Here is a 27,867-nt window from a genome sequence, read left to right on the forward strand (position 1 = left end):
TTCATCTATGGAAAAAGTAAATGTTTGAATTTTATTATTTTATATTAAATGAATTGATTTTAGAATGAGAGTTTTATGAGTTTTTTTGGACATTAGAGATTTTCCAGTTTACATGGTTCAGTGATAAATAAAGCCAGAAGAGGTCATTTGAACAAAGGCAGAACTGGAACCTGAGTATCCTGATTTCTAGTTCAGGGCTCTTTCTCTTACCTGTTATCTCTTCTAAATAAATGAAAAAATTAGCTTTACTTCTCAAGCTTCCTTACCCAAACTTCTAGAGCCCTTCTCCTTTTGATTGATATTTCTGTAGCTTTTTATTTTGGAAAAAAAAAATAACTGCTTAAAACCAGGTGGCCGAAGTTAAAATAGAAAGTCTCTCTCTCTAAGATGAAAAAAAGTACCCTTTCAATATGGGCTGGCCATAATTGGGGGGTTTTATTGATTCATTTGAATTTTTTGTATCCAAGGGGGAAAACCAAAGAAGTTATAATCTTCCTAAGATTATACTGTGTAGGTAAGTAGGTTAATGTTTCATGTAATCACAAATTTTTATGTCTAAAATAAATATTTTAAGGCTAAAATTAATAAAAAAAATTATCTGGAGATCTTATTGCAGTATATTAATTTTAAATGGTATATAAGAAACAATGAAAAACAGAATTGGGACAGATTGAATATGCATATAAAAAATAATTAACAAAACCTTACCAACAAAATAAAAGCTGCAAACAGAAACCTAGGGTCCAGGACATAAATGGGCAAAGGACATGAAGAGAATTTCCACAAAAGAACAATTTCAGGGTGCTGACAAACATGAAAACTGTTCAGACAACCTAATAACTAAGGAAATGCTCATTTAAAAAAATATATATATATCAGATTTATTTACAGAATTAGTAGATCCTTTGTAATGCGACAGTTCAGTTCTTATAAGATGCTTTACTGTATGTAGTGGTATAGCCTTTCTGGAAAAAAATAAATGTGACTTTTTTAAATGTTTATAGTCATTGATCCAGTAAATGTATTTTTTTTTAAGAAAAAAATTTTAATTTGAGAAATGTACAAGACTTACATATATGGCTGTTTCTCACAGTACTATGGTGAAAAATTGGGAACAACTTAAATATCCAGCAAATGAATGGTTAAAATATACCCATATTATGAATATTTCATGCAGCCATTAGAATTATGCTTTTGAAGAACACTGAGTGGCATGAAATAAAATCCAGATTATAATACTGTCGTGCATGAACCCATTTTTTATATATAAAAGGTATTATAGGTACATAAATATTGAAATGAATAAAAAAATTAATGGTTATTAATGGGTGGTATTATGACAGGTGACATTTTTATACTTTAAATACTTTTTGGGCTTTGAGGGTCATTGGGTCTCTGTCACAACTATTCAGCTCTGCCCTTGTAGCTGAAGTAGCTGTAGACAATATGTGAATGAATTGGCGTGGCTGTGTTCCAATAAATCTTTACTTACAGAAGCTTGACTAATTTGATCCCCCTTTAGTTCGCTAATCCCTGCTCTCTACTCAAGTGATTTTACTTCTGAAGAAACTGCTAGAAAGAAAATCTGAAATGTCAAAAAAAGAGGGCACAAAGAGGTTTCTAACGGTTTCTTAAAATGTGGAAACAACTCAAATGTCCAGCAATAAGTGGGTGCTTAAGAAGTTAGGATCTGTCTAATCAATGAAAAATTATGCCACCACTTGAAGTGTTTAATAAGTAGAATTTTTACGATAAATCTCTTAAGAACGTGAAATTGTACATGTATATAGATAAATGATCTGAATAATGTTTACAAAATATGTACTTGGAAAAAAGGCAGAAAATACCCCAGAATGGAATATTTTTAAGTCAGAAAAGCATTTAAGAAATAAGTTGCACTTACAATTTGACTAAATTGTGGAACTTTATTTTTCCTGTATTTAAGTCTTTTGAATAAGCTAATTTTGGTGTAATTATTTGAAAAATTATTTGATCTTGGGTCATCTTTGCCATTAGTATTTTTATTTTAGATTGTTGTGTAAATCATTTCTGCAGTGTTTCGTTAATTTTTGTCATTAATACATGCATATTTTAATAGCTTTTCCCGCCTCCTCATAGCTCCATAATTATGAAAAGAGATAGAGAGACAGGATAGATAAATGGGAGGGAGAGAGACTAGTAAGTGTGCTTCAGCTCAGGAATCACACATCATGACATTGATGACATATTTCTTCAGCTTTCAGGGAAGTTTTTTGGGGAACTGTTATTCCCTGTCAGTCACTCAGACCTGTTTTTCAGGAATTATAGCTTAAGATAGTAGAAGTGTAATATTGAGCCCAGGGGAAAGCCTGAGCTTAGTAGAAGCACGAATTTGTAGGGATAAGTAGGTTATGGGATATTCTCCTCAAGTTAAAGCCAAATGATAGATTTGCCACGAACTGTTCTGTGATCTTGGGCAGCTTACTTATAATACCCCAGAATCTTGTCTTTATGTTGTAATGGAAATATTGTTATTTTATTTTTTTTCTTTTTCTAACATCTTTATTGGGGTATAATTGCTTTACAATGGTGTGTTAGTTTCTGCTTTATAACAAAGTGAATCAGTTATATGTATACATATGTTCCCATATCTCTTCCCTCTTGCGTCTCCCTCCCTCCCACCCTCCCTATCCCACCCCTCCAGGCGGTCACAAAGCACCAAGAGCTGATCTCCCTGTGCTATGCAGCTGCTTCCCAGTAGCTATCTACCTTACGTTTGGTAGTGTATATATGTCCATGCCTCTCTCTCGCTTTGTCACAGCTCACCCTTCCCCCTCCCCATATCCTCAAGTCCGTTCTCTAGTAGGTCTGTGTCTTTATTCCTGTCTTACCCCTACGTTCTTCATGACATTTTTTTTCTTAAATTCCATATATATGTGTTAGCATACGGTATTTGTCTTTCTCTTTCTGACTTACTTCACTCTGTATGACAGACTCTAGGTCTATCCACCTCATTACAAACAGCTCAATTTCGTTTCTTTTTATGGCTGAGTAATATTCCATTGTGTATATGTACCACATCTTCTTTATCCATTCATCTGATGATGGGCACTTAGGTTGTTTCCATCTCCGGGCTATTGTAAATAGAGCTGCAATGAACATTTTGGTACATGACTCTTTTTGAATTATGGTTTTCTCAGGGTATATGCCCAGTAGTGGGATTGCTGGGTCATATGGTAGTTCTATTTGTAGTTTTTTAAGGAACCTCCATACTGTTCTCCATAGCGGTTGTACCAATTCACATTCCCACCAGCAGTGCAAGAGTGTTCCCTTTTCTCCACACCCTCTCCAGCATTTATTGTTTGTAGATTTTTTGATGATGGCCATTCTGACTGGTGTGAGATGATATCTCATTGTAGTTTTGATTTGCATTTCTCTAATGATTAATGATGTTGAGCATTCTCTCATGTGTTTGTTGGCAGTCTGTATATCTTCTTTGGAGAAATGTCTGTTTAGGTCTTCTGACCATTTTTGGACTGGGTTGTTTGTTTTTTTGTTATTGAGCTGCATGACCTGCTTGTAAATTTTGGAAATTAATCCTGTGTCAGTTGCTTCATTTGCAAATATTTTCTCCCATTCCGAGGGTTGTCTTTTGGTCTTGTTTATGGTTTCCTTTGCTGTGCAAAACCTTTTAAGTTTCATTAGGTCCCATTTGTTTATTTTTGTTTTTATTTCCATTTCTCTAGGAGGTGGGTCAAAAAGGATCTTGCTGTGATTTATGTCATAGAGTGTTCTGCCTATGTTTTCCTCTAAGAGTTTGATAGTTTCTGGCCTTACGTTCAGGTCTTTAATCCATTTTGAGCTTATTTTTGTGTATGGTGTTAGGGAGTGATCTAATCTCATACTTTTACATGTACCTGTCCAGTTTTCCCAGCACCACTTATTGAAGAGGCTGTCCTTTCTCCACTGTACATTCCTGCTTCCTTTACCAAAGATAAGGTGACCATATGTGCGTGGGTTTATCTCTGGGCTTTCTATCCTGTTACACTGATCTTTCTGTTTTTGTGCCAGTACCATACTGTCTTGATTACTGTAGCTTTGTAGTATAGTCTGAAGTCAGGGAGCCTGAGTCCTCCAGCTCCGTTTTTCGTTCTCAAGATTGCTTTGGCTATTTGGGGTCTTTTGTGTTTCCATACAAATTGCGAAATTTTTTGTTCTAGTTCTGTGAAAAATGCCAGTGGTAGTTTGAAAGGGATTGCATTGAGTCTGTAGATTGCTTTGGGTAGTGGAGTCATTTTCACAATGTTGATTCTTCCAATCCAAGAACATGGTATATCTCTCCATCTATTTGTATCATGTTTAATTTCTTTCATCAGTGTCTTATAATTTTCTGCATACAGGTCTTTTGTCTCCTTAGGTAGGTTTATTCCTAGATATTTTATTCTTTTTGTTGCAATGGTAAATGGGAGTGTTTTCTTGATTTCACTTTCAGATTTTTCATCATTAGTGTATAGGAATGCCAGAGATTTCTGTGCATTAATTTTGTATCCTGCAACTTTACCAAATTCATTGATTAGCTCTAGTGGTTTTCTGGTAGCATCTTTAGGATTCTCTATGTATAGTATGATGTCATCTGCAAACAGTGACAGCTTTACTTCTTCTTTTCCGATTTGGATTCCTTTTATTTCCTTTTCTTCTCTGATTGCTGTGGCTAATACTTCCAAAACTATGTTGAATAAGAGTGGTGAGAGTGGGCAACCTTGTCTTGTTCCTGATCTCAGTGGAAATGCTTTCAGTGTTTCACCATTGAGGATGATGTTGGCTGTGGGTTTGTCATATATGGCCTTTATTATGTTGAGGAAAGTTCCCGCTATGCCTACTTTCAGCAGGGTTTTTATCATAAATCGGTGTTGAATTTTGTCAAAAGCTTTCTCTGCATCTATTGAGATGATCATATGGTCTTTTGTCTCCTTCAGTTTGTTAATATGGTTTATCACATTGATTGATTTGTGTGTATTGAAAAATCCTTTCATTCCTGGAATAAACCCCACTTGATCATGGTGTATGATCCTTTTAATGTGCTGTTGGATTCTGTTTGCTAGTATTTTGTTGAGGATTTTTGCATCTATGTTCATCAGTGATATTGGCCTGCAGTTTTCTTTCTGTGACATCCTTGTTTGGTTTTGGTATCAAGGTGATGGTGGCCTCGTAGAATGAGTTTGGGAGTGTTCCTCCCTCTGCTATATTTTGGAAGAGTTTGAGAAGGATAGGTGTTAGCTCTTCTCTAAATGTTTGATAGAATTCTCCTGTGTAGCCATCTGGTCCTGGGCTTTTGTTTGTTGGAAAATTTCAATTTCAGTGCTTGTGATTGGTCTGTTCATATTTTCTATTTCTTCCTGATTCAGTCTTGGCAGGTTGTGCGTTTCTAAGAATTTGTCCATTTCTTCCAGGTTGTCCATTATATTGGCATAGAGTTGCTTGTAGTAATGTCTCATGATCTTTTGTATTTCTGCAGTGTCAGTTGTTACTTCTTTTTCATTGATTTGAGTCTTCTCCCTTTATTTCTTGATGAGTCTGGCTAATGGTTTATCTATTTTGTTTATCTTCTCAAAGAACCAGTTTTTAGTTTTATTGGTCTTTGCTATCGTTTCCTTCATTTCTTTTTCATTTATTTCTGATCTGATTTTTATGATTTCTTTCCTTCTGCTAACTTTGGGTTTTTTTTGTTCTTCTTTCTCTAATTGCTTTAGGTGCAAGTTTAGGTTGTTTATTCGAGATGTTTCCTGTTTCTTAAGATAGGATTGTATTGCTATAAACTTCCCTCTTCAAACTGCTTTTGCTGCATCCCATAGGTTTAGGGTCGTCGTGTCTCCATTGTCATTTGTTTCTAGGTATTTTTTGATTTCCTCTTTGATTTCTTCAGTGATCACTTCGATATTAAGTAGTGTATTATTTAGCCTCCATGTGTTTGTGTTTTTTACAGATCTTTTCCTGTAATTGATATCTAGTCTCATGGCGTTGTGGTCAGAAAAGATACTTGATACAATTTCAATTTTCTTAAATTTACCAAGGCTTGATTTGTGACCCAAGATATGATCTATCCTGGAGAATGTTCCATGAGCACTTGAGAAAATGTTGTTTTTGGATGGAGCATCCTATAAATATCAATTATGTCCATCTTGTTTAATGTATCATTTAAAGCTTGTGTTTCCTTATTTATTTTCATTTTGGATGATCTGTCCATGGGTGAAAGTGGGGTGTTAAAGTCCCCTACTATGAATGTGTTACTGTCGATTTCCCCTTTTATGGCTGTTAGTATTTGCCTTATGTATTGAGGTGCTCCAATGTTGGGTGCATAAATATTTACAACTGTTATATCTTCTTCTTGGATCGATCCCTTGATCATTATGTAGTGTCCTTCTTTGTCTCTTCTAATAGTCTTTATTTTAGTCTATTTTGTCTGATATGAGAATTGCTACTCCAGCTTTCTTTTCGTTTCCATTTGCATGGAATATCTTTTTCCATCCCCTTACTTTCAGTCTGTATGTGTCTCTAGGTCTGAAGTGGGTCTCTTGTAGACAGCATATATATGGAAATATTGTTATTGATTTTAAAAGCTGTTCATCACATCATGATGGTTCAAACAAAAATCTGTAAAATAGAAACAAACCTCCTCCCACTCCAGTCTGGGCTGCACACAAAATGACTACTGTTAACAGTTTTTAATACATCTTTTAAAATTATATAAAGCAAGGAATATAAAACTCTTCTCTGCATTCTGGGTATGCAGACACACACACACCCCAATACTTCTCTCATCTTTCCTATTGTTAAGCAATATAGTCATGACATATATTTTGATCTGCAACTTTTTAAATTAAAAAAAATTTTTACTTTATATATCAAGAACATTTTCCTCAATACAAAAAATATACACTACTTCAGCTATATAAGATTGTATGGATGTGACACAATATATTTTGCCATTGCCATAATTAATGGACATTTAGTACACCTAATTTTTTGTTGGCCTATTAAATGCAATAAATTTTATATTTTTTTGTTTACTTAAAATATTTCTGAAGGATAGAATTCTAGAAAATAGGTTTTTTTAGGTCATGGATATATACATTTAGTACTTTAACAAATACTAGCAAATTCCTTTCTAAAAATTTCAGGGTTTCTTTTACTCCCACCGTTAGTGTATATGAGAGCCTGTTTTCCTGTGCCGTTATCAACCTACTTAATTTTTGTCAATCAGATTATCCCATTCCCCCCACAAAGACAAATAAAATAAGATAGAGCTTTATTAATTTAACATGTATTTTGTACTTCTCTTTTCACATTTATTGGCTATTGGTCTTTTTTATTTCAACTGCCTTTTTATCTTCTTTGCTTGTTTCACTGTTGAGTTAATATTTTTCTTACTGATTTTATATTCACTTTGTATATAATAGGAATAGTCAAATATATACAGTATAATTCAGATACACATAATAAAGTTACAATTTTGCCATAAATGGAACCATTCTATACAAGTTTGAATTCTGTCAGGTTATCTGCTTTTTTTCACCATATGGTATATTATGGATATTTTTCTTTGTCATCATTATGGATCTCTGATCATTTTCAAAGGCTTCATAGTGTCTGGCTGTACCATTTTTTTAACCTTCTTTTGATGTTCCTTTGGTTGATTTTTTTCCTTATGCTGAATAGTTCTGCAGTGAACATTCTCACACATATATCTTTATTATGTCTCTTTATTTCCTAGAAGTCTAGTTGAAAGGTTGTGTGCATTAAAAATGTGACATACTTGTTTCTAGGAAAGTTGGACTATACATGCACCAAAATTGTCTGAGATGGGTCTTCATACTTAAGGACGTGGAATAGATGAGTTCTACAGTCCTTCTAATACTTGAAATCTTGAAACTGTTGGCATGTAGTATGTTTGTACATAGTCAAATCTTATAGCAGTTTGTTTATTCAAAAGGTACAATAACAGAATTTGTGGGATACATCTCTCTCTAAGGTTGTAGTTCATATATTGAATTATATTCATAGCAAGGAAAGGTTAAACCATATCCACAACCTATAAATACGTGGTGGTATGAGTCTGATTCAAAATTACTGTATATTAATAAGAGAAATATTTCTCAAATAGTTCATATACAAGGCGCTCCTAAACAAGAATTTCTAATTAATTTTTTCATAGTCTAAAGAAGCCACAATTGTTTTTAGCATATGGTATTAATTCTGTTCTTTTGTGGTTAATGCTTTTGTTTCCCCTTCTTTATAGTATAAAAGATGAAGAGGAACAGATGTGTCCTATTTGCTTGTTGGGCATGCTTGATGAAGAAAGTCTTACAGTGTGTGAAGATGGCTGCAGGAACAAGCTGCACCACCATTGCATGTCAATTTGTATGTGGCTCTTTTTCTCTCTGTGCTTACTCAACATGGTTACTCTATCAGCTAACTATATTATTTAGGATTTTAACGTGGCCTTCAGCGAGACTGGTGAGAGAAGAAAAGAAGTATACCTAGGCCCTGTAAGAAGTTTTCAACAAGTAGGAGTTTAGGATCTCTTAGGGATGAGCAAAGAAATGTTATAAAGTGTGACGCGTGGTAATGGAAGGCGTGCACAGAATTAGAAACAGTTCTGATCTGGAAGGTGCACATGGAGGGAAGGAGGTGGAAGAAGGTCTGGGCAGGCCTTCCAGAGAAGGTAACGCCAAAGCAGGTTTTGGAATAACATTACCAGGTTATCAGGTGGGCAGAATGTTTTGAAAAACAGTAAACAAAGTACATGTTATATATAGCATGTTTAATAAAATAGCACTTGCAACAATTACAAGCATCAGAATAATTTAACCTTCCGTGTTTGCCTGCGTTTAGGTAAACATATAACGTTTTGAGGTTCCTTCCATATAAATCCTATACTAGCCATTATGAACAATTAATACATAAATACTTAATGGTAAACATTTATACTTTTCTAAGTTTTTTTCCATAATTTTTCAGGGGCAGAAGAATGTAGAAGAAACAGAGAACCTTTAATATGTCCCCTTTGTAGGTCTAAGTGGAGATCCCATGATTTCTACAGGTAACAATTATGACTTAATGATTTGGGTATGTTTAATAAAGAATAAAAATGCTCTCAAAGTGTTATTTAAATCTGTTAATTATTTTTAGCAAGCTTTGTTAATTTTTCATTTAGCCACGAGTTGTCAAGCCCTGTGGATTCCCCTTCTTCCCTGCGAGCTGCACAGCAGCAAACCACACAGCAGCACCCCTTGGCTGGATCACAACGAAGGAATCAAGAGAGCAATTTTAATCTTACTCATTATGGAACTCAGCAGATCCCTCCTGCTTATAAAGATTTAGCTGAGCCATGGATTCAGGTAAGTAGTTCTGGTTCTTCATTTCTCAAAGAAACATTTATAGACTAATTAATGTAGTTGTCTCCCCAGTTGTTTATAATTTAAGAAAGTACTTTTGCTTGCCTCCATCATGACTCGTATTCCATTGAAAATTTTAATTTTACCTTTGATGTTAATACTATGCCACTTATTATAAAGCTTAAACTTCAAAATTTCTTTGTAATCTCACCTCCCATCTCTAGAAACATCTTTCTAAACTAACAGACATAAAAGATTATTCAAGGATAGACACTAGAACCATTTAATGCTAAGTTGCTCCAGTGTTTAATCCTGCCAAGAATTTGTCATTTTCTTATTTGTTGCCATTTAAACTCAGTTTCTCCTATTCATATTCTCATGGCATATGTTAGGTACTCAATAATTGCTGAGTGGATGAGTAAGAAAAGAATGTGGTATTTACCTTGTATTAGTAATTTTTATTTGTAAGGACAGTTTCCATTCCTTTACTTTCTCTTCTGCTTAAATACTTTTTCATCCTTAGTAAATCGGAATTTCGGTTGGTTGGTTGGATTCTAATGATTTTCTTTGTTGTTATCTGCTTAGTCCATATGTAGAATCCAAAAGCAGACAACATCTCCAGATTATAGTGAAGTAAAAATGTTTTTGATAATCTGGTAAATTCTGTTAAATTCGTTAACAGACACAATAACTCATTAAGCTTATACATCAGAAGGATTTATCTCCTTTTTCTTTTTGTGACCATTATAGTCCTGCAGCTTTTGAATTCTCTTTTCTTAGCATGTTAACAGCCTAATAGGAATCTAATAAAATTTACAAGCTTAATAAATATATTATTTATTTTATCTAGTTCATTAATGGTATTTAACATAGGCCCTTACCTGCCCCTTCATGAGTCCTCAAGAAAACTCTCAATTTGATACTGAGCTATTGGATGCCATTTTTTCAAGGCAGTGGTTCAGGTTTGTTTTGCTTAAGCTTTAGGTTGGCCTAGGCTATATATTCCTAGTTTTTTAAATTAGGAATATCATATAAGACATCATTAAGACTTAATGGTATGCTGTTTAACAGTGCCAGGCATACAACAAATTCACTATACTCTAATTGATTTATTCTCCTTTACTGTCACTTTAAAACAGAACACATAAAAAAGTCATGATTTATTTTCCCCAAAAATGTGTTTATTCATCCCTAATATTTAGAACTTTTTCAGATGATACATTATCTTAGATATTAAGTTTACTTTTAGCTAACTGGTCCATAATGTCAAGACCATGCACCCTTTCTTTTCTTTAGGGATTCTCTGGCTTTGCAGATGTGATAATGATGACCATAATCACATGCACTTTAAGTATTTCATTATCCTTTGCTGATTTGAACACAGTGTTTTTCTTTAGTCTTGATTTTTCCACTCCATTCATTATATTTTTTCTAGTTAACCAAATAAGAGCCTTTGACTTACTACTATCATTGGTAGGAGAAATACTCTTATCTCTTGAACACCTGCCCCAGTGCCTTTCTTGATTTGGCTTTTTTTAATCTTCAGTTTTTTTTCTGTAAACTACCTTAACACAAATACAAATTTGAGGTTCTTCACAGATATGTTTATTTTGTTTTGTGGTAAGCGCCGGAGTACAGAAATGCATATATATCCATCTAATTACTTAATGGTGTTCACTCTTAGTTTTACTTGAGCTAATAAATGTTAAGGAGTTTTGCTAATTACCAGTTAAACTTGAGTATGTCCTTACGGACACATTTGAAAATTGTATAGTATGGTGAAGACTTGAGAAATGTCCAATTTTCCTTTAGTAACCAAAAATCATACTTAATTCAAAACACTTCAGTTTTTCTTCACATTGAATTCATTTTGTTTGTCTGATTATAGGTATTCGGAATGGAACTCGTTGGCTGCTTATTTTCTAGAAACTGGAATGTAAGAGAGATGGCTCTCAGACGTCTTTCCCATGATGTTAGTGGGGCTCTGCTGTTGGCAAATGGGGAGAGCACTGGAAATTCCGGGAGCAACGGCGGGAACAGCCCAAGTGCTGGAGCTGCCAGCGGGTCTTCCCAGACCAGTGTCTCAGGAGATGTGGTGGAGGCATGCTGCAACGTTTTGTCAATGGTCTGTGCTGACCCTGTCTACAAAGTGTACGTTGCTGCTTTAGTAAGTAGCTTTATTCTACAACCATAGCGTTATGGGTTTCTTGGGGTTTTTGTTTTTTTTTTGACAGTTTGCAGATATCATTTTTAAGATTCAGTAAAACTACTTTACCTAATTTAATTTTGGAAAATCCAAAATTTTTTTTTATTCCATAATCCCAGGAGATTGCAGTCTTCCATTTAATCTCTTCACTTGGATTTTACTCGTTTTAACCTGGTCAAGATTTCTTATATGCTGTTTACTTTTCTCTACTCTATAAAGTAGCAATAGTAGGACTTCCCTCATGGCACAGTGGTTAAGAATCACCTACCAATGCAGGGGACACGGGTTCGATCCCTGGGCCGGGAAGATCCCACATGCCGCAGAACAGCTAAGCCCTCGAGCCACAACTGCTGAGCCTACGTGCCACAACTACTGAGCCTGAGTGTCTAGAGCCTGTGCCCTGCAAGAAGAGAAGCCACTGCAATGAAGCCCCTGCTCGCCACAACTAGAGAAAGCCCACGCACAGCAATGAAGACCCAACGCAGCCAAAAAAAAGCAATAGCTTGCTATTCATACCTTCACGTTTGCCTTACATTATACATGACCAAATTAAAGATTCTTTATGGGATAGCAAAGTAACCAGAGTTACTTTGATTTTTTTAAATTTGATATTAGACATTTATTTTTTATTAATTTGATATTAGACATTAAGAAGAACTGATTTGGGGGACTTCCCTGATGGTCCAGTGGTAAAGAATCCGCCTTGCAGTGCAGGGGACGCAGGTTTGATCCCTGGTCAGGGAACTAAGATTCCACGTGCTGTGGGACAACTAAGCCTGCGTGCCACAACTACTGAGCTCACAGGCCTCAACAAGAGAGCCCATGTGTTGCAAACTACAGCTGACACACCCTGGAGCCCGTGAACCACAGCTAGAGAGAGAAAACCCACATGCCACAACTAGAGAGAAACCCGAGCACTGCAACGAAAGATCCCACGTGCCTCAACGAAAGATCCCGCGTGCCGCAACTAAGACCTGACACAGCCAAAAATAAAATAAATAAATATAAAAAAAAGAACTGATTTTTAATGAACGTTGTATGGAAATTCAGAAACCTTTTCACAAAAGAGGATTCCATGACATAGATTACTGAGTTGTTTTTCTAGTTTAACCTGTGAGAAGTTGTCTTTCATGAGTGAGATAGAATGACAAGGAGGCTGTTCTGTTTGTAATTTTGTATGCTAAAATTTGACTTTCTCCATTACGAGTATATATACCTTTAGAACAGGGTTTCTCAACCTCAGCACTTACTGACATTGACACATAATTATCTGTTGGGGGCAGGGGTGCTGTCTCATGCATTATAGGATGTTTAGTAGCATCCTTGGACTATACCCACTAGATACCAATGGCCACCCTATCCTCCCCTTAGTCATGACAACCAACAATGTCTCCAGGTATTGCTGAGTGTCCCCTGAGGGCCAAAACTGCCCCCAGTTCAGGACCACTGCTTTATTTATTTATTTATTTATTTTTACAGCAGGTTCTTATTAGTCATCAATTTTATAATTTTATCCACATCAGTGTATACATGTCCATCCCAATCTCCCAATTCATCCCACCACCACCACCACCCCGCTCCTTTCCACCCTTGGTGTCTATATATTTCTTCTCTACATCTGTGTCTCAATTTCTGCCCTGCAAACCGGTGCATCTGTACCATTTTTCTAGATTCCACATATATACGATAATATATGGTATTTGTTTTTCTCTTTCTGACTTCACTCTGTATGACAGTTTCTAGATTCATCCACATCTCTACAAATGACCCAATTTTGTTCCTTTTTATGGCTGAGTAATATTGCATTGTGTATATGTACCACATCTTCTTTATCCATTCGTCTGTCAACGCGCATTTAGGTTGCGTCCATGACCTGGCTATTGTAAACAGTGCTGCAGTGAACATTGGGGTGCATGTGTCTTTTTGAATTAATGGTTTTATCTGGGTATATGCCCAATAGTGGGATTGCTGGGTCACATGGTAATTCTGTTTTTGTTCTTTAAGGAACCTCCATACTGTTCTCCATAGTGGCTGTATCAGTTGACATTCCCACCAACAGTGCAAGAGGGTTCCCTTTTCTACACACCCTCTCCAGCATTTATTGTTTGTAGATTTTGATGATGGCCATTCTAACTGGTGTGAGTTTTGATTTGCATTTCTCTAATAATTAGTGATGTTGAGCAGCTTTTCATGTGCTTCTTGGCCATCTGTATGTCTTCTTTGGAGAAATGTCTATTTAGGTCTTCTGCCCACTTGTTGATTGGGTTGTTTGTTTTTATAATATTGAGCTGCATGAGCTGTTTATATATTTTGGAGATTAATCCTTTGTCCATTGATTCATTTGCAAATATTTTCTCTCATTCTGAGGGTTGTCTTTTCGTCTTGTTTGTAGTTTCTTTTGCTTTGCAAAAGCTTTTAAGTTTCAGTAGGTCCCATTTGTTTATTTTTTTTTAATTTCCATTACTCTAGGAGGCGGATCAAAAAAGATCTTGCTGTGACTTATGTCAAAGAGTGTTCTTCCTACGTTTTCCGCTAAGAGTTTTATAGTGTCCAGTCTTACATTTAGGTGTCTAATCCATTTTGAGTTTATTTTTGTGTATGGTGTTAAGGAGTGTTCTAATTTCATTCTTTTACATGTAGCTGTCCAGTTTACCCAGCACCACTTATTGAAGAGACTGTCTTTTCTCCATTGTATGTCCTTGCCTCCTTTCTCATAGATTAGTTGACCATAGGTGCGTGGGTTTATCTCTGGGCTTTCTATCCTGTTCCATTGATCTGTATCTCTGTTTTTCTGCCAGTACCATACTGTCTTGATTACTGTAGCTTTGTAGTATAGTCTGAAGGCAGGGAGTCTGATTCCTCCAGCTCCTTTTTTTTCCCTCAAGACTGCTTTGGCTATTCGGGATCTTTTGTGTCTCCATACAAATTTTACGATTTTTTGTTCTAGTTCTGTAAAAAATGCCATTGGTAATTTGATAGGGATTGTATTGAATCTGTAGATTGCTTTGGGTAGTACAGTCATTTTCACCATATTGATTCTTCCAGTCCAAGAACATGGTATATCTCTCCATCTGTTTGTATCATCTTTAATTTCTTTCAACAGTGTCTTACAGTTTTCTGCATACAGGTCCTTTGTCTCCCTAGGTAGGTTTATTCCTAGGTATTTTATTCTTTTTGTTGCAGTGGTAGATGGGAGTGTTTCCTTAATTTCTCTTCCAGATTTTTCCTCATTAGTGTAAGATTTCTGAGCATTAATTTTGTATCCTGCAACTTTACCACATTCATTGATTAGCTCTAGTAGTTTTCTGGTGGCATCTTTAGGATTCTCTATGTATAGTATCATGTCATCTGCAAACAGTGACAGTTTTACTTCTTCTTTTCCGATTTGTATTCCTTTTATTTCTTTTTCTTCTCTGATTGCCACAACTATGACTTCCAAAACTATGTTGAATAATAGTGGTGAGAGTGGACATCGTTGTCTTGTTCCTGATCTTAGAGGAAATGCTTTCAGGTTTTCACCATTGAGAATGATGTTTGCTGTGGGTTTGTCGTATATGCCCTTTATTATATTGAGGTAGGTTCCCTCTATGCCCACTTTCTGGAGAATTTTTTATTATAAATTGGTGTTGAATTTTGTCGAAAGCTTTTTCTGCATCTATTGAGATGATCATATGGTTTTTATTCTTCAGTTTGTTAATGGTGTATCACATGATTGATTTTCATATATTGAAGAATCTTTGCATCCCTGGGATAAATCCCACTTGATCATGGTGTATGATCCTTTTAATGTGTTGTTGGATTCTGTTTGCTAGTATTTTGTTGAGGATTTTTGCATCTATATTCATCAGTGATATTGGTCTATAATTTTCTTTTTTTCTAGTGTCTTTGTCTGGTTTTGGTATCAGGGTGATGGTGGCCTCATAGAATGAGTTTGGGAGTGTTCCTTCTTCTGCAGTTTTTTGGAAGAGTTTGAGAAGGATGGGTGTTAGCTCTTCTCTAAATGTTTGGTAGAATTCACCTGTGAAGCCATCTGGTCCTGGACTTTTGTTTGTTGGAAGATTTTTAATCACAGTTTCAATTTCATTACTTGTGATTGGTCTGTTCATATTTTCTATTTCTTCCTGGTTCAGTCTTGGAAGGTTATACCTTTCTAAGAATTTGTCCATTTCTTCCAGGTTGTCCATTTTATTGGCATAGAGTTGCTTGTAGTTGTCTCTTAGGATGCTTTGTATTTCTGCAGTGTCTGTTGTAACTTCTCCTTTTTCATTTCTAATTTTGTTGATTTGAGTCCTCTCCCTCTTTTTCTTAATGAGTCTGGCTAATGGTTTATCAATTTTGTTTATCTTCCCAAAGAACCAGCTTTTAGTTTTATTGATCTTTGCTGCTGTTTTCTTTGTTTCTATTTCATTTATTTCTTCTCTAATCTTTATGATTTCTTTCCTTCTGCTAACTTTGGGTTTTGTTTGTTCTTTCTCTAGTTTCTTTAGGTGTAAGGTTAGATTGTTTATTTGAGATTTTTCTTGTTTCTTGAGGTAGGCTGGTATTGCTATAAACTTCCCTCTTAGAACAGCTTTCGCTGCATCCCATAGGTTTTGGATTGTCATGTTTTCATTGTCATTTGTCTCTAGGTATTTTTTGATTTCCTCTTTGATTTCTTCAGTGATCTCTTCGTTATTTAGTAACGTATTATTTAGCCTCCACGTGTTTGTGTTTTTTACGTTTTTCTTCCCTGTAAGTGATTTCTAATCTCATAGTGTTGTGTTCAGAAAATATGCTTGATATGAGTTCAGTTTTCTTAAATTTACTGAGGCTGATTTGTGATCTATCCTGGAGAATGTTCTGTGTGCACTTGAGAAGAAAGTGTAATCTGCTGTTTTGGGATGGAATGTCCTATAAATATCAATTAAATCTATCTGGTCTATTGTGTCATTTAAAGCTTGTGTTTCCTTAGTAATTTTCTGTTTGGATGATCTTTCCTTTGTTGTAAGTGAGGTGTTAAAGTCCCCTACTATTACTGTGTTACTGTTGATTTGCTCTTTTATAGCGGTTAGCAGTTGCCTTATGTATTGAGGTACTCCTATGTTGGGAGCATATATATTTATAATTGTTACATCTTCTTCTTGGATTGATCCCTTGATCATTATGTAGTGTCCTTCCTTGTCTCTTGTAACATTCTTTATTTTAAAGTCTATTTTATCTCATACAAGTATTGCTACTTCAGCTTCTTTTGATTTCCATTTGCATGGAATATCTTTTTCCATCCCCTTACTTTCAATCTGTATGTGTCCCTAGGTCTGAAGTGGGTCTCTTGTAGACAGCATATATATGGGTCTTGTTTTTTGTATCCATTCAGCAAGCCTGTGTCTTTTGGTTGGAGCATTTAATTCATTCACGTTTAAGGTAATTATTGATATGTATGTTCCTATGACCATTTTCTTAATTGTTTTGGGCTTGTTTTTGTAGGTCCTTTTCTTCTCTTGTGTCTCCCACTTACAGAAGTTCCTTTAGCATTTGTTGTAAAGCTGGTTTGGTGGTGCTGAATTCTCTTAGCTTTTGCTTGTCTGTAAAGCTTTTGATTTCTCCATCGAATATTGCCAGGTAGAGTAATCTTGGTTGTAGGTTCTTCCCTTTCATCACTTTAAATATATCATACCACTCCCTTCTGGCTTATAGAGTTTCTGCTGAGAAGTCAGCTGTTAATTTTATGGGAGTTCCCTTGTATGTTATTTGTCGTTTTTCCCTTGCTGCTTTCGGTAATTTTTCTTTGTCTTTAATTTTTGCCAATTTGATTACTGTGTGTCTCGGTGTGTTTCTCCTTGGGTTTATCCTGTATGGGACTCTCTGCGCTTCCTGGACTTGGGTGGCTATTTCCTTTCCCATATTAGGGAAGTTTTCGACTATAATCTCTTCAGATATTTTCTTGGGTCCTTTCTCTCTCTCTTCTCCTTCTGGGACCCCTATAATGCGAATGTTGTTACGTTTAATATTGTCCCAGAGGTCTCTTAGGCTGTCTTCATTTCTTTTCATTCTTTTTTCTTTATACTGTTCTGAAGCAGTGAATTCCACCATTCTGTCTTCCAGATCACTTATCCGTTCTTCTGCCTCATTTATCATGCTACTGATTCCTTCTCGTGTATTTTTCATTTCAGTTATTGTATTGTTCATCTCTGTTTGTTCTTTAATTCTTCTAGGTCTTTGTTAAACATTTCTTGCATCTTCTCGATCTTTGCCTCCATTCTTTTGCTGAGGTTCTGGATCATCTTCACTGTCATTATTCTGAATTCTTTTTCTGGAAGGCTGCCTATCTCCACTTCATTTAGTTGTTTTTCTGGGGTTTTATCTTGTTCCTTCATCTGGTACATAGCCCTCTCTGCCTTTTCATCTTGTCTATCTTTCTGTGAATGTGGTTTTTGTTCCACAGGCTGCAGGATTATAGTTCTTCTTAGGACCACTGCTTTAGAATAATTCTTATCTGGTCTGTTTTTATTTTTATTTTGGGGGTAGGAGTTTATTAATTTATTTTTGCTGTGTTGGGTCTTTGTTTCTGTGCGAGGGCTTTCTCTAGTTTTGGCAAGCGGGGGCCATTCTTCATCGCGGTGCATGGGCCTCTCCCTATCGCGGCCTCTCTTGTTTTGGAACACAGGCTCAGTAGTTGTGGCTCATGGGCCTAGTTGCTCCACGGCATGTGGGATCCTCCCAGACCAGGGCTCAAACCCGTGTCCCCTGCATTAGCAGGCAGATTCTCAACCACTGCGCCACCAGGGAAGCCCTCTGGTCTGGTTTTTTTTTTTAATTCCACTTCATTTTTAAAATTTATTTATTTATTTTATTTATTTGTTTTTGGCTGCGTTGGATCTTCATTGCTACACACACACACTCTCTCTAGTTGCAGTGTGCGGGCTTCTCGTTGCAGAGCATGGGCTTTAGGCGTGCAGGCTTCAGTAGTTGCAGCACGCAGGCTCAGTAGTTGTGGTTCGCGGGCTCTATAGCATAGTCAGTAATTGTGGCACACAGGATTAGTTGCTCCACGGCATGTGGGATCTTCCCAGACCAGGAATCAAACCTGTGTCCCCTGCATTGGCAGGAGGATTCTTAACCACTGTGCCACCAGGGAAGTCCCTGGTCTGTTTTTAAAACTCATTTCATTTCTCTGCTTCCACTCTTAATCTTTTTCTAATCCATCCTATAACAACTATGCCTAGCAAATCTTCTTTTTGAAAGGTAGTATAGTATAGTGTTTATGAACATTAGTTTGGAGTCAAAATTGAGTGACCTCATAATTTATCATCCCAACTGGGATACTTGGATAATCTGCTAAACTGGGCCTAGCCTAGGCAATCTGGATATATGGTCAAAATCAGAGAGACTTTGATTCGAATTCTGGTTCTCCAGTTTGCTAGCAGTGTTAACTTTTTAGGACTCTTAAACTTCATCTTTTTCACCTATAAAAGAATGAAAATATGTACCTCTTAGGTTTGAAATGAGATTGTGTAGATACCTCTAACTGTAATGTCTAGTACATTGTGAGAACATGGAATATAATAGTCATCATTATTCCTTAAATGCCACTTTATTCCCCAGCTCAGAAACCTATAGAGGTTTCTGTTTCTTCAACAGCATTTCCTAAGGCATATTCTGTGGAAGTTTGGCTGGATTATGAAAAGTTCCTTCCCTTTCTTCCCTGAAGAAAGAGTTCTGTGTTCAGTTAAAATTGGTGAATACTAAATTACATGAGGTTAAATGGGTCTGTTCACTGAAAGGCTTCTAGGAACCTTCATAAGTTAACATACATTGGAAATCTAATCATGGCATAAGATGCATTATTTCCCAAATTTATCTTAACCGTGGTCTTTTTTTTTTATATAGCATCTTGAGGGACCAAAAGACCAGCATACTGTAGAATAAAGACCAGCATAATGTAGAATAAAGACCAGTGTTCTTGGCTCAACTTTTTACCTCTTTCTTCTTACTATTTTCCAACACAAACCTTCAGACATATTTGACTGTTCAGTATAATGCCTTACTATCTGGTTGTTTATGCCTTACTATCTGGTTGTTTATTATCACTTCACATGGTTTCCCAATGTGTTCATGAGCTCCTAGAGTGCAGGGACTCTGAATGATACTGTATTCTGATTCCTCTACAGTTATTTAGTGTGCCAGGCACAGTGAGGGCAGACATGGTTCCTGCCCTTAGAGCTCTCCCTTCCCTTTCTCCCCTCCCTCTTGCCCTTCTTTGTTTTCCCTTCCCTTCCCTCCCCATATATAATTTTTTGCTGAACAATTTGAAAGTTATGTGCAGGCATCATGACATTTCACTTCAAATACTTTAGCATGTATCTCTTAAGAACAAATAACATTCTTCTGTATAATCACCATGCAATCAGCAAACTCTGAAAATTTAGCATTAATTACAATATTATTATGGACTATAAAGTCCATATTCAGATATCCCCAAACTGTCCCAACAGTGTCCTTTTCAGCTAAACTACAGACTTTATTCATATTTCACCCATTTTTCCATTAATGTCTTTTTTCTCTTTTAGGATCCAATCCAGAATCTCACATTGCACTTAGTTATCATGCCCCCCTAATTTTCCCATCTGTGACAATCCCTCAGTCTTTACTTGTCTTTTGTAGACCTTGACACTTTTGAAGTCTATTGGCCAGTTATTTTGAAGAATGTTCCTCAATTTGGGTTTATCTGGTATTTTCTCATGATTACATTATGCATTTTTCACAAGAACACCAGAGGTGATGTGCCCTTCTCAGTGCATTGTTATCAGGGGGTATATCATGTCAGTGTGTCTTATTATTGGTGATGCCATCCTTCATCACTTGCTTAAGGTGCTGTCTACTGGGTACTGTAAAATTACTATTAATAAATGTCTTGGGGGAGATACTTTGAGACTATGCAAATATCCTGTTTCTATTCACAGATTTTAGCATTTGTCAGTGGATCTTGCCTACAGCAATGACTACTGTGGTGTTCTAACGGTGATCTTCTATTTCCCATATTCCTCCTTCATTAGTTAATTGGAATTTGTCTATAACAAAGAGCTGTCTCTTCTCTCCTATTTATGTATTTATTCAGTTTTTTTATTTCTATCACCATAGACTCATGGGTATTTATTTTATTCTATGGGTTATAATTCAGTACTATCATCATTTACTTTGTGCCCAAGTTATTCCATCTTTAGCCATTGGGAGCTCTTTCAAGTTGGCTCCTTTCCTCATTTTCTTTTTAAAATAACTTTTTATTCTGAAATTAATTCAGACTTAAAAATTACAGAAATAGTCGAGAGTTCCTTTCTACCTTATCTATCCAATTTTTTATTTGTATCAGTATCAACTCATGGATTCTTATTTTATTTATGGGTTATAATCTGTTCCTATCATTATTTTATTTCTCAAATTGTCTCAGATTAGGCCATTGTCCCTGATGCTTTTTAAATGTAGTTAAACTGACCTTCAGTTTTTTTCCCCCAGAAAACGTTGAGAGCCATGCTAGTATATACTCCTTGCCACAGTTTGGCAGAAAGAATCAAACTGCAGAGACTTCTCCGGCCAGTTGTAGACACCATCCTAGTCAAGTGTGCAGACGTCAATAGGTAAGGCCCTATAAATGAACTGCTTCAAACCGCCTTGTCCTGAAAGCCTAGCACAGAGCCTCAAACCTAGTAAGTATTTGATACATACTTACTAAATGAGGCTTTGAATACTGTTTTATAATGTGAGATTTGAAATTAACATGTAACATTTAAAGCTCTTAAGGACTAGGAAGAACTAATGGCAAGTAAAAACCAGGCTAACAAACTGCATGGACCTCCACATTACTGTATGGTGATTGATTCTCTTTTATTTTAAAGTAATATTCTTAAAACTGAAGTCCAGTTGATAAGAACAGCAGGTGATATATGAGATATTATCTCATTTTAGAGAATGAGTTACACAGGATAGGAACCAATAAAATCATTATACATGCTTTGCATTATCAGGACCAAAAAAACAAAAACCCCATTCCATTATTTTCTTTGTGATGGAATTTTACTCTGTGATAGTTTTGTCAAATAACAACAACAACAATTCCATATATCCCTGCAATATCCTTAAAAATCAGCAAGGAACAAGAACAGCCCTAACTGGAGGTAGAGAAATGAGGGTATGGTGATAGGGAAAATGAGCACAAGCCATGCTTTTATTAGACCGCTGGTTCTCTCTATATATTTTTTCCCTTTCCATAAAGTGGGAGGAAAAGACCACTTTTCATATAATGAGCATAGCCACAGTAAACACTTTTTTGGCAGTTCTCATCTCTTCGTGTCCCAGCAGATCTCAGGTGGTAAGAAGCACTGACTCTCCCTTGGTTTGCCTCTGCCATTACCTCCTTTTGGAGCTCTTCTAGTCCAATTTTGTCTTCCTCCCTAAGTCACATGATGTAGTCTGTAGAGGATCTCAGAAATTAAGCACTTAACTTTGACTTGTTTCTCATCTCATAAAGTCTGTCTTTTGTCTCCATTGTTTCTCTACACAAGCCTACAGATTGTAAGTATTAGAGGTTTTCTTGTTGCTTAGAGAGAATACTATAAATATCTGAAAAAAATTAACAAGTAATTTGAAAAATGCATAGGAAAATCATTTCATTTCTTAATATTATAATAGGGTTTTTTCCCCTAAGAATTTCAATGCTTTTATGGCATTTATTTTGTTGTCCGCTTTCTGAAATTCTAAAGTTAGGTTGTTTACTTGGTCACTTGAATGACTGAACATCATAAGAAATATGGTAAAGAGATTTTATGATATTTAGAAGTCATTCTGGCTATATAAAGAGAATATAAAGGTTTTGGATGGGAAGACTTTGTTTTTAATTCAAGAGAACTTAATGAAAATTCAGAAATCAAAATGTCTTAAGTCTTTTCTTTCTTATTTTAACAAGATATGATAATGAAAATAAGCCTTTTATCTGGTTTCATATTTAATACTTGCTGTTTATAAGAGCCAGTAGTGAAGATTCTGTGCTTAACACAGAAGATAAGGTAAAATTTATGGAATTAGACCTAATAATAAATATTATTACTTATAGTGACATCATTAATGCAGTTTTAGTGGTTGAGAAGCAAACACTCCTAAAAACATTTTTCCCCACCTTTTCACAAGGCATTACATTACTACTCTCCTTTTAATATGTATTTTATCCAAGATTAAAGTCTGATGTTGCTTCCTTTCATTTTTAGTCGCACAAGTCAGCTGTCTATATCAACGCTATTGGAATTGTGCAAAGGCCAAGCAGGAGAGTTGGCCGTTGGCAGAGAAATACTTAAAGCTGGTAATAACTTTTTACTTAAAATTAATATAGCATGTTTTATCATTTTCCTTAGACGGTCTAATCTCATAATCTCTAATAGGGCAGTTACAGGATTTTGAAATAATTTTGTAAATTGACTCAGCTAACATTAGAAATAGGAATTAATCTAAAAGGGAGATTCTTGAAATTAATATAATTCAAGTATTTTTGTTAACCTTAAACCATTTGATCAAGTTTTGTTTTAGATTTTAATATCACTGTTTTTCATTTATTTTTACTTTACCTTCTGTAGGATCCATTGGTATTGGTGGTGTTGATTATGTCTTAAATTGTATTCTTGGAAACCAAACTGAATCAAACAACTGGCAAGAACTCCTGGGCCGCCTTTGTCTCATAGATAGACTGCTGTTGGAATTTCCTGCTGAATTTTACCCTCATACTGTCAGTACTGATGTTTCACAAGCTGAGCCTGTTGAAGTCAGGTAATTTTTCTTCTGAAAATACATTTCTTTCCTCCTTTTACCTACCCCATCCCACCGCCCCCCCGCCACACCCATCCAAGAAGGACACATTTTAGATGAATGAAAGACTCAAATTACAGCACACATGTAGGTTACTGATACCTTAATATTTGATTGGCGAACACCTGAAGTCTAGGCTATTTAATTAAAAATTTTTAGATCCTTTATACTGATTTTTTTTAATGTAAAAGCTGTGAATTAGTACCATTTTGTTTGTATATATTTTGCAGTAATTTTAATTTGTTTCATAATTGAATGTGTTTTTTCTTTCAGGTATAAGAAGCTGCTGTCCCTCTTAACCTTTGCTTTGCAGTCCATTGATAATTCCCACTCAATGGTTGGTAAACTCTCCAGAAGGATATATTTGAGTTCTGCAAGAATGGTTACTGCAGTACCCCATGTATTTTCAAAACTGTTAGAAATGCTGAATGTTTCCAGTTCTACTCATTTTACCAGGATGCGTCGTCGTTTGATGGCTATTGCAGATGAGGTGGAAATTGCTGAGGCCATCCAGCTGGGCATAGAAGACACTTTGGATGGTCGACATGACAGCTTTTTGAAGGCGTCAGTCCCCAACAGCTGTCCAGAAGCCACAGAGAACAGTTCCTTTGAGCGCACAGACCATTTAGAGAAAACTGGAAAAGGATTGTGTGCTACAAAATTGAGTGCCAGTTCAGAGGACATTTCTGACCGACTGGCCAGCATTTCAGTAGGACTTCCTAGTTCAACAACAATGGAGCAGCCAAAGCCAATGGTTCAAACAAAAGGCAGACCCCACAGTCAGTGTTTGAACTCCTCTCCTTTATCTCATCATTCCCAACTAATGTTCCCAGCCTTGTCAAGCCCTTCTACATCTGCCCCATCTGTACCACCTGGCACCGTAACAGATGTCTCTAAGCACAGACCTCAGGGGTTTGTTCCCTGCAAAATACCTTCTGCATCTCCTCAAACACAGCGCAAGTTTTCTCTACAGTTCCAGAGAAACTGTTCTGAAAACAAAGACTCAGATAAACTTTCCCCAATCTTTACTCAGTCAAGACCCCTGCCCTCCAGTAATATACACAGGCCAAAGCCATCTCGACCTACCCCAAGTAATACAAGTAAACAGGGAGATGCCTCAAAAAATAGCATGACACTTGATTTGAACGGTAGTTCCAAACGTGATGACGGCTTTGGCAGCAGCAGCAATAGCAGTAATGCTGTTATACCTAGTGACGAGACAGTGTTCACCCCAGTAGAGGAGAAGTGCAGATTAGATGTCAATACAGAGCTCAACTCCAGTATTGAGGACCTTCTTGAAGCATCTATGCCTTCAAGTGACACAACAGTAACTTTTAAGTCAGAAGTTGCTGTGCTGTCTCCTGAAAAGGATGAAAATGATGATACCTACAAAGATGATATGAATCATAATCAGAAGTGCAAAGAAAAAATGGAAGCTGAAGAAGAAGAAGCTTTAGCGATTGCCATGGCAATGTCAGCATCTCAGGATGCCCTCCCCCTAGTTCCTCAACTACAGGTTGAAAATGGAGAAGACATCATCATCATTCAACAAGATGTAAGTATAGTCTTTAAGAGGTTAGAGAGTTTCCTCGGGCCGTGCTAAAATAAAACTAATTCAGAAATACAGCTTTTAACGTGAGTTAACTGTTAGAAGCAGAGTTTTCACATAGAATTAATTATACAACAATTTTTGTATCATTATTTGAACAGAAATACTCACTGCCTATTTCAGAGGCGCTTCTGGTTGATTCTACAGTGGTGATCACTTATGTGTTTGACATTGGTCACCAACACTGTCCACTCAGAGGTCAAGTTTATAGGTGATTTGGGGAAGCCAGACTGAACAAGAGTAATATTTTGCCAGGCTGATTTCACAAACTCTTACTCTTTTAACTTAACAGTAAAAGGATTGCTCTCATTTAATATGCAGACACCAGAGACTCTACCAGGACATACCAAAGCAAAACAACCTTATAGAGAAGACACTGAATGGCTGAAAGGTCAGCAGATAGGCCTTGGAGCATTTTCTTCTTGTTATCAGGCTCAAGATGTGGGAACTGGAACTTTAATGGCTGTTAAACAGGTAAATATCTAGTGAGCATATAAATGATTACAATTATAAAAGTGAGCAAATAAAGGATATATCCCCATATGTATATATTTTAGTTTTTAAAGTTTTCAGAAACCTAAATTTCTTTTTTTTAAATATTTATTCTATTAATTTTTTTGCTGCATTGGTTCTTAGTTGCGGCACGCGGGATCTTCATTGCGGCACGTGGGCCTCTTTCTAGTTGTGGCTTGCAGGTTTTCTGTCTCTAGTTGTGGCACACAGCCTCTCTCGTTGAGGCATGCGGGCTCAGTAGTTGTGGCGTGAGGGCTTAGTTCCCCGACCACGGATCAAACCCACATCCCCTGCATTGGAAGGCAGATTCCTTACGACTGGACCACCAGGGAAGTCCTGAGAAACCTAAATTTTAAAGTAGATGTTGCCACAGCACCAAAGGTATCATGAGTTCTATTTGAAAGTTGAAGCATGATTATTGTCATGGTTCATCAAGATGAAACATCAGGATGGGCCCTATAAAGGTTGTAGTTTTTGTTTGCACTTTTTTATATTTATTAGAGGTATGGTTTTATACTCCCTTCAGCAAAGTTACTGGTGCAATGTCATCTTGGGATTTCTGTGGTTTACTTTTTATAATGAGCATGCTTATCAAGATATGACAATAGTTGGGAACTCCCTTGTGGTCCAGTGGTTAGGACTTGGCGCTCTCACTGCTGGGGCCCGGGTTCAGTCCCTGGTCGGGGAACTAAGATCCCACAAGCCTCATGGCGAGGCCATAGTAAAGTTTTCATGTTTAAATCATGTTGGTTCTTATGATTGGGCTTTTCTCATTTTTTTAGTCTGCCTTCAGACAGTTTGGAAAGATTGGTTATGTCTCAGTCTTCTTTCATCTCCTGATATTTTACTGCTGCTTGTTAGATTCTTATTATTTAAAAGAGTTTGATTTGGTTTTTTTATAAAGTATCTACATTGCATCCATGAGCATAAATGCCTTCTACTGTTGATATATAAGTTAATTTGGGTTTGTCCATTTTAGATTAGTAATTAGTGAAAATTATAAATAGAAACTCATCAGAATTCAAAACTCTGTAAATATGTTTACTGAAATAGGTGACGTATGTCAGAAATACATCTTCTGAGCAAGAAGAAGTAGTAGAAGCATTAAGGGAGGAGATAAGAATGATGAGCCATCTGAATCATCCAAACATCATTAGGATGTTGGGAGCCACATGTGAGAAGAGCAATTATAATCTCTTCATTGAATGGATGGCAGGTATGTTCATGTTTTAAATTACAAATAGTGATACATAGATTTAACTTTTGCTTGATATTAAATTTAGGAAAAACCGTTTAATGAACACTTATTTTTATTAAATAGTTTAGATTCCTAAAAGTAAATTGCCTCAACATAGTAGTATGAACTGTAAATAGCTTGTCTTTCATTTAAATATAAATAAAATATTCATTACCTCTAACTTTTAAACTTTTTCAGTGTGTCTTTTAAAATGATTGTGTACCATTGTTTTATAGGAATAAATTTTTTAAACCTGCCATGGTAAGATCCATATTTGTCCAGTTGGCCATCATTAATAGGACAGATTTAGGAAATATTTTAACATAACAATATAAAAATAAAATTAGTTAAGATATAGCTTTAAAAACTAACAGGTAAACTAGCACTGAAGCGTAAGTTGAACCTTGTCATCTACTTGAACAAATAGAGACTGAGTTTTATTTTGTATTATACCGTATATACAGTAAAATAAGTGACTTGGGACGTAATGAATACACAAGCACTTGGTTTCTTATTTTTTTGTGTTTGAAGAGTGTATTTCTATTTACAAATCAGTTCTTTAGTACATTCTCTGATGTTGGTTGTTACCTGGGTTGATGGTTGTATATAGGTTGACTATTATAAACAATTTTAGATGAGGCTTATTGAGTTTGTGACTTGTCCTAGGTCAGAGCTGGTAAACGGTAGGATATGAAGCCTAACTCTGGGTCTTCTGGCTCCTCCCATTCTTTTTACCTTCTGTTAAATAACATGTTACCACTGTTTACTTACATCATTAAGAAAGAGATTTTGTATATCTTGGTCAAAAGACAGAGAGGTGAATTGTACATAAGAGGAATAGTTCCATCCAAAATTGTTAACTTTTAAAGCTTTCTGAAATCTTGACCTTCCAGAAAACCAGTTCATGAGGGTTCCATGAAAATGTCTCCTAACTGATAGGTTTTAAGATTACTGGAATGTGTTAGTTTTTAAACCAGTTTCACTTCTGAAGCAGATGATAAATTTAATATTTCAAATGTGAATGTGAGTTCATGCACTGCAAGCTTATGCAACCAAAGTGTAATAAGCAATTTTAATTTTGGCTTAAGTTTATGACAAATTA

At 36.0% G+C, this 27,867-nt stretch overlaps 1 protein-coding gene across 2 annotated transcripts in view; it reads left to right on the plus strand.

Annotated features, from left to right (window-relative positions):
• Positions 1-27,867, plus strand: part of MAP3K1 (mitogen-activated protein kinase kinase kinase 1) — an 81,704-nt gene that overhangs the window by 47,858 nt on the left and 5,979 nt on the right. For both annotated transcript variants that reach the window (XM_022597257.3, XM_022597267.3), the window contains 10 exons: positions 8,276-8,397; positions 8,998-9,079; positions 9,194-9,377; positions 11,263-11,541; positions 21,070-21,191; positions 22,815-22,906; positions 23,178-23,367; positions 23,680-24,961; positions 25,337-25,489; positions 26,582-26,744. In XM_022597257.3, coding sequence (XP_022452965.1) covers positions 8,276-8,397; positions 8,998-9,079; positions 9,194-9,377; positions 11,263-11,541; positions 21,070-21,191; positions 22,815-22,906; positions 23,178-23,367; positions 23,680-24,961; positions 25,337-25,489; positions 26,582-26,744 — 2,669 coding nt within the window. The remainder of the gene's footprint in view (positions 1-8,275; positions 8,398-8,997; positions 9,080-9,193; positions 9,378-11,262; positions 11,542-21,069; positions 21,192-22,814; positions 22,907-23,177; positions 23,368-23,679; positions 24,962-25,336; positions 25,490-26,581; positions 26,745-27,867) is intronic.

Source organism: Delphinapterus leucas, chromosome 3, assembly GCF_059928025.1.
Source record: "Delphinapterus leucas isolate spDelLeu-1000000601 "Yukka" chromosome 3, BTC_Dleu_Yukka2, whole genome shotgun sequence".
Lineage (NCBI taxonomy): Eukaryota > Metazoa > Chordata > Mammalia > Artiodactyla > Monodontidae > Delphinapterus > Delphinapterus leucas.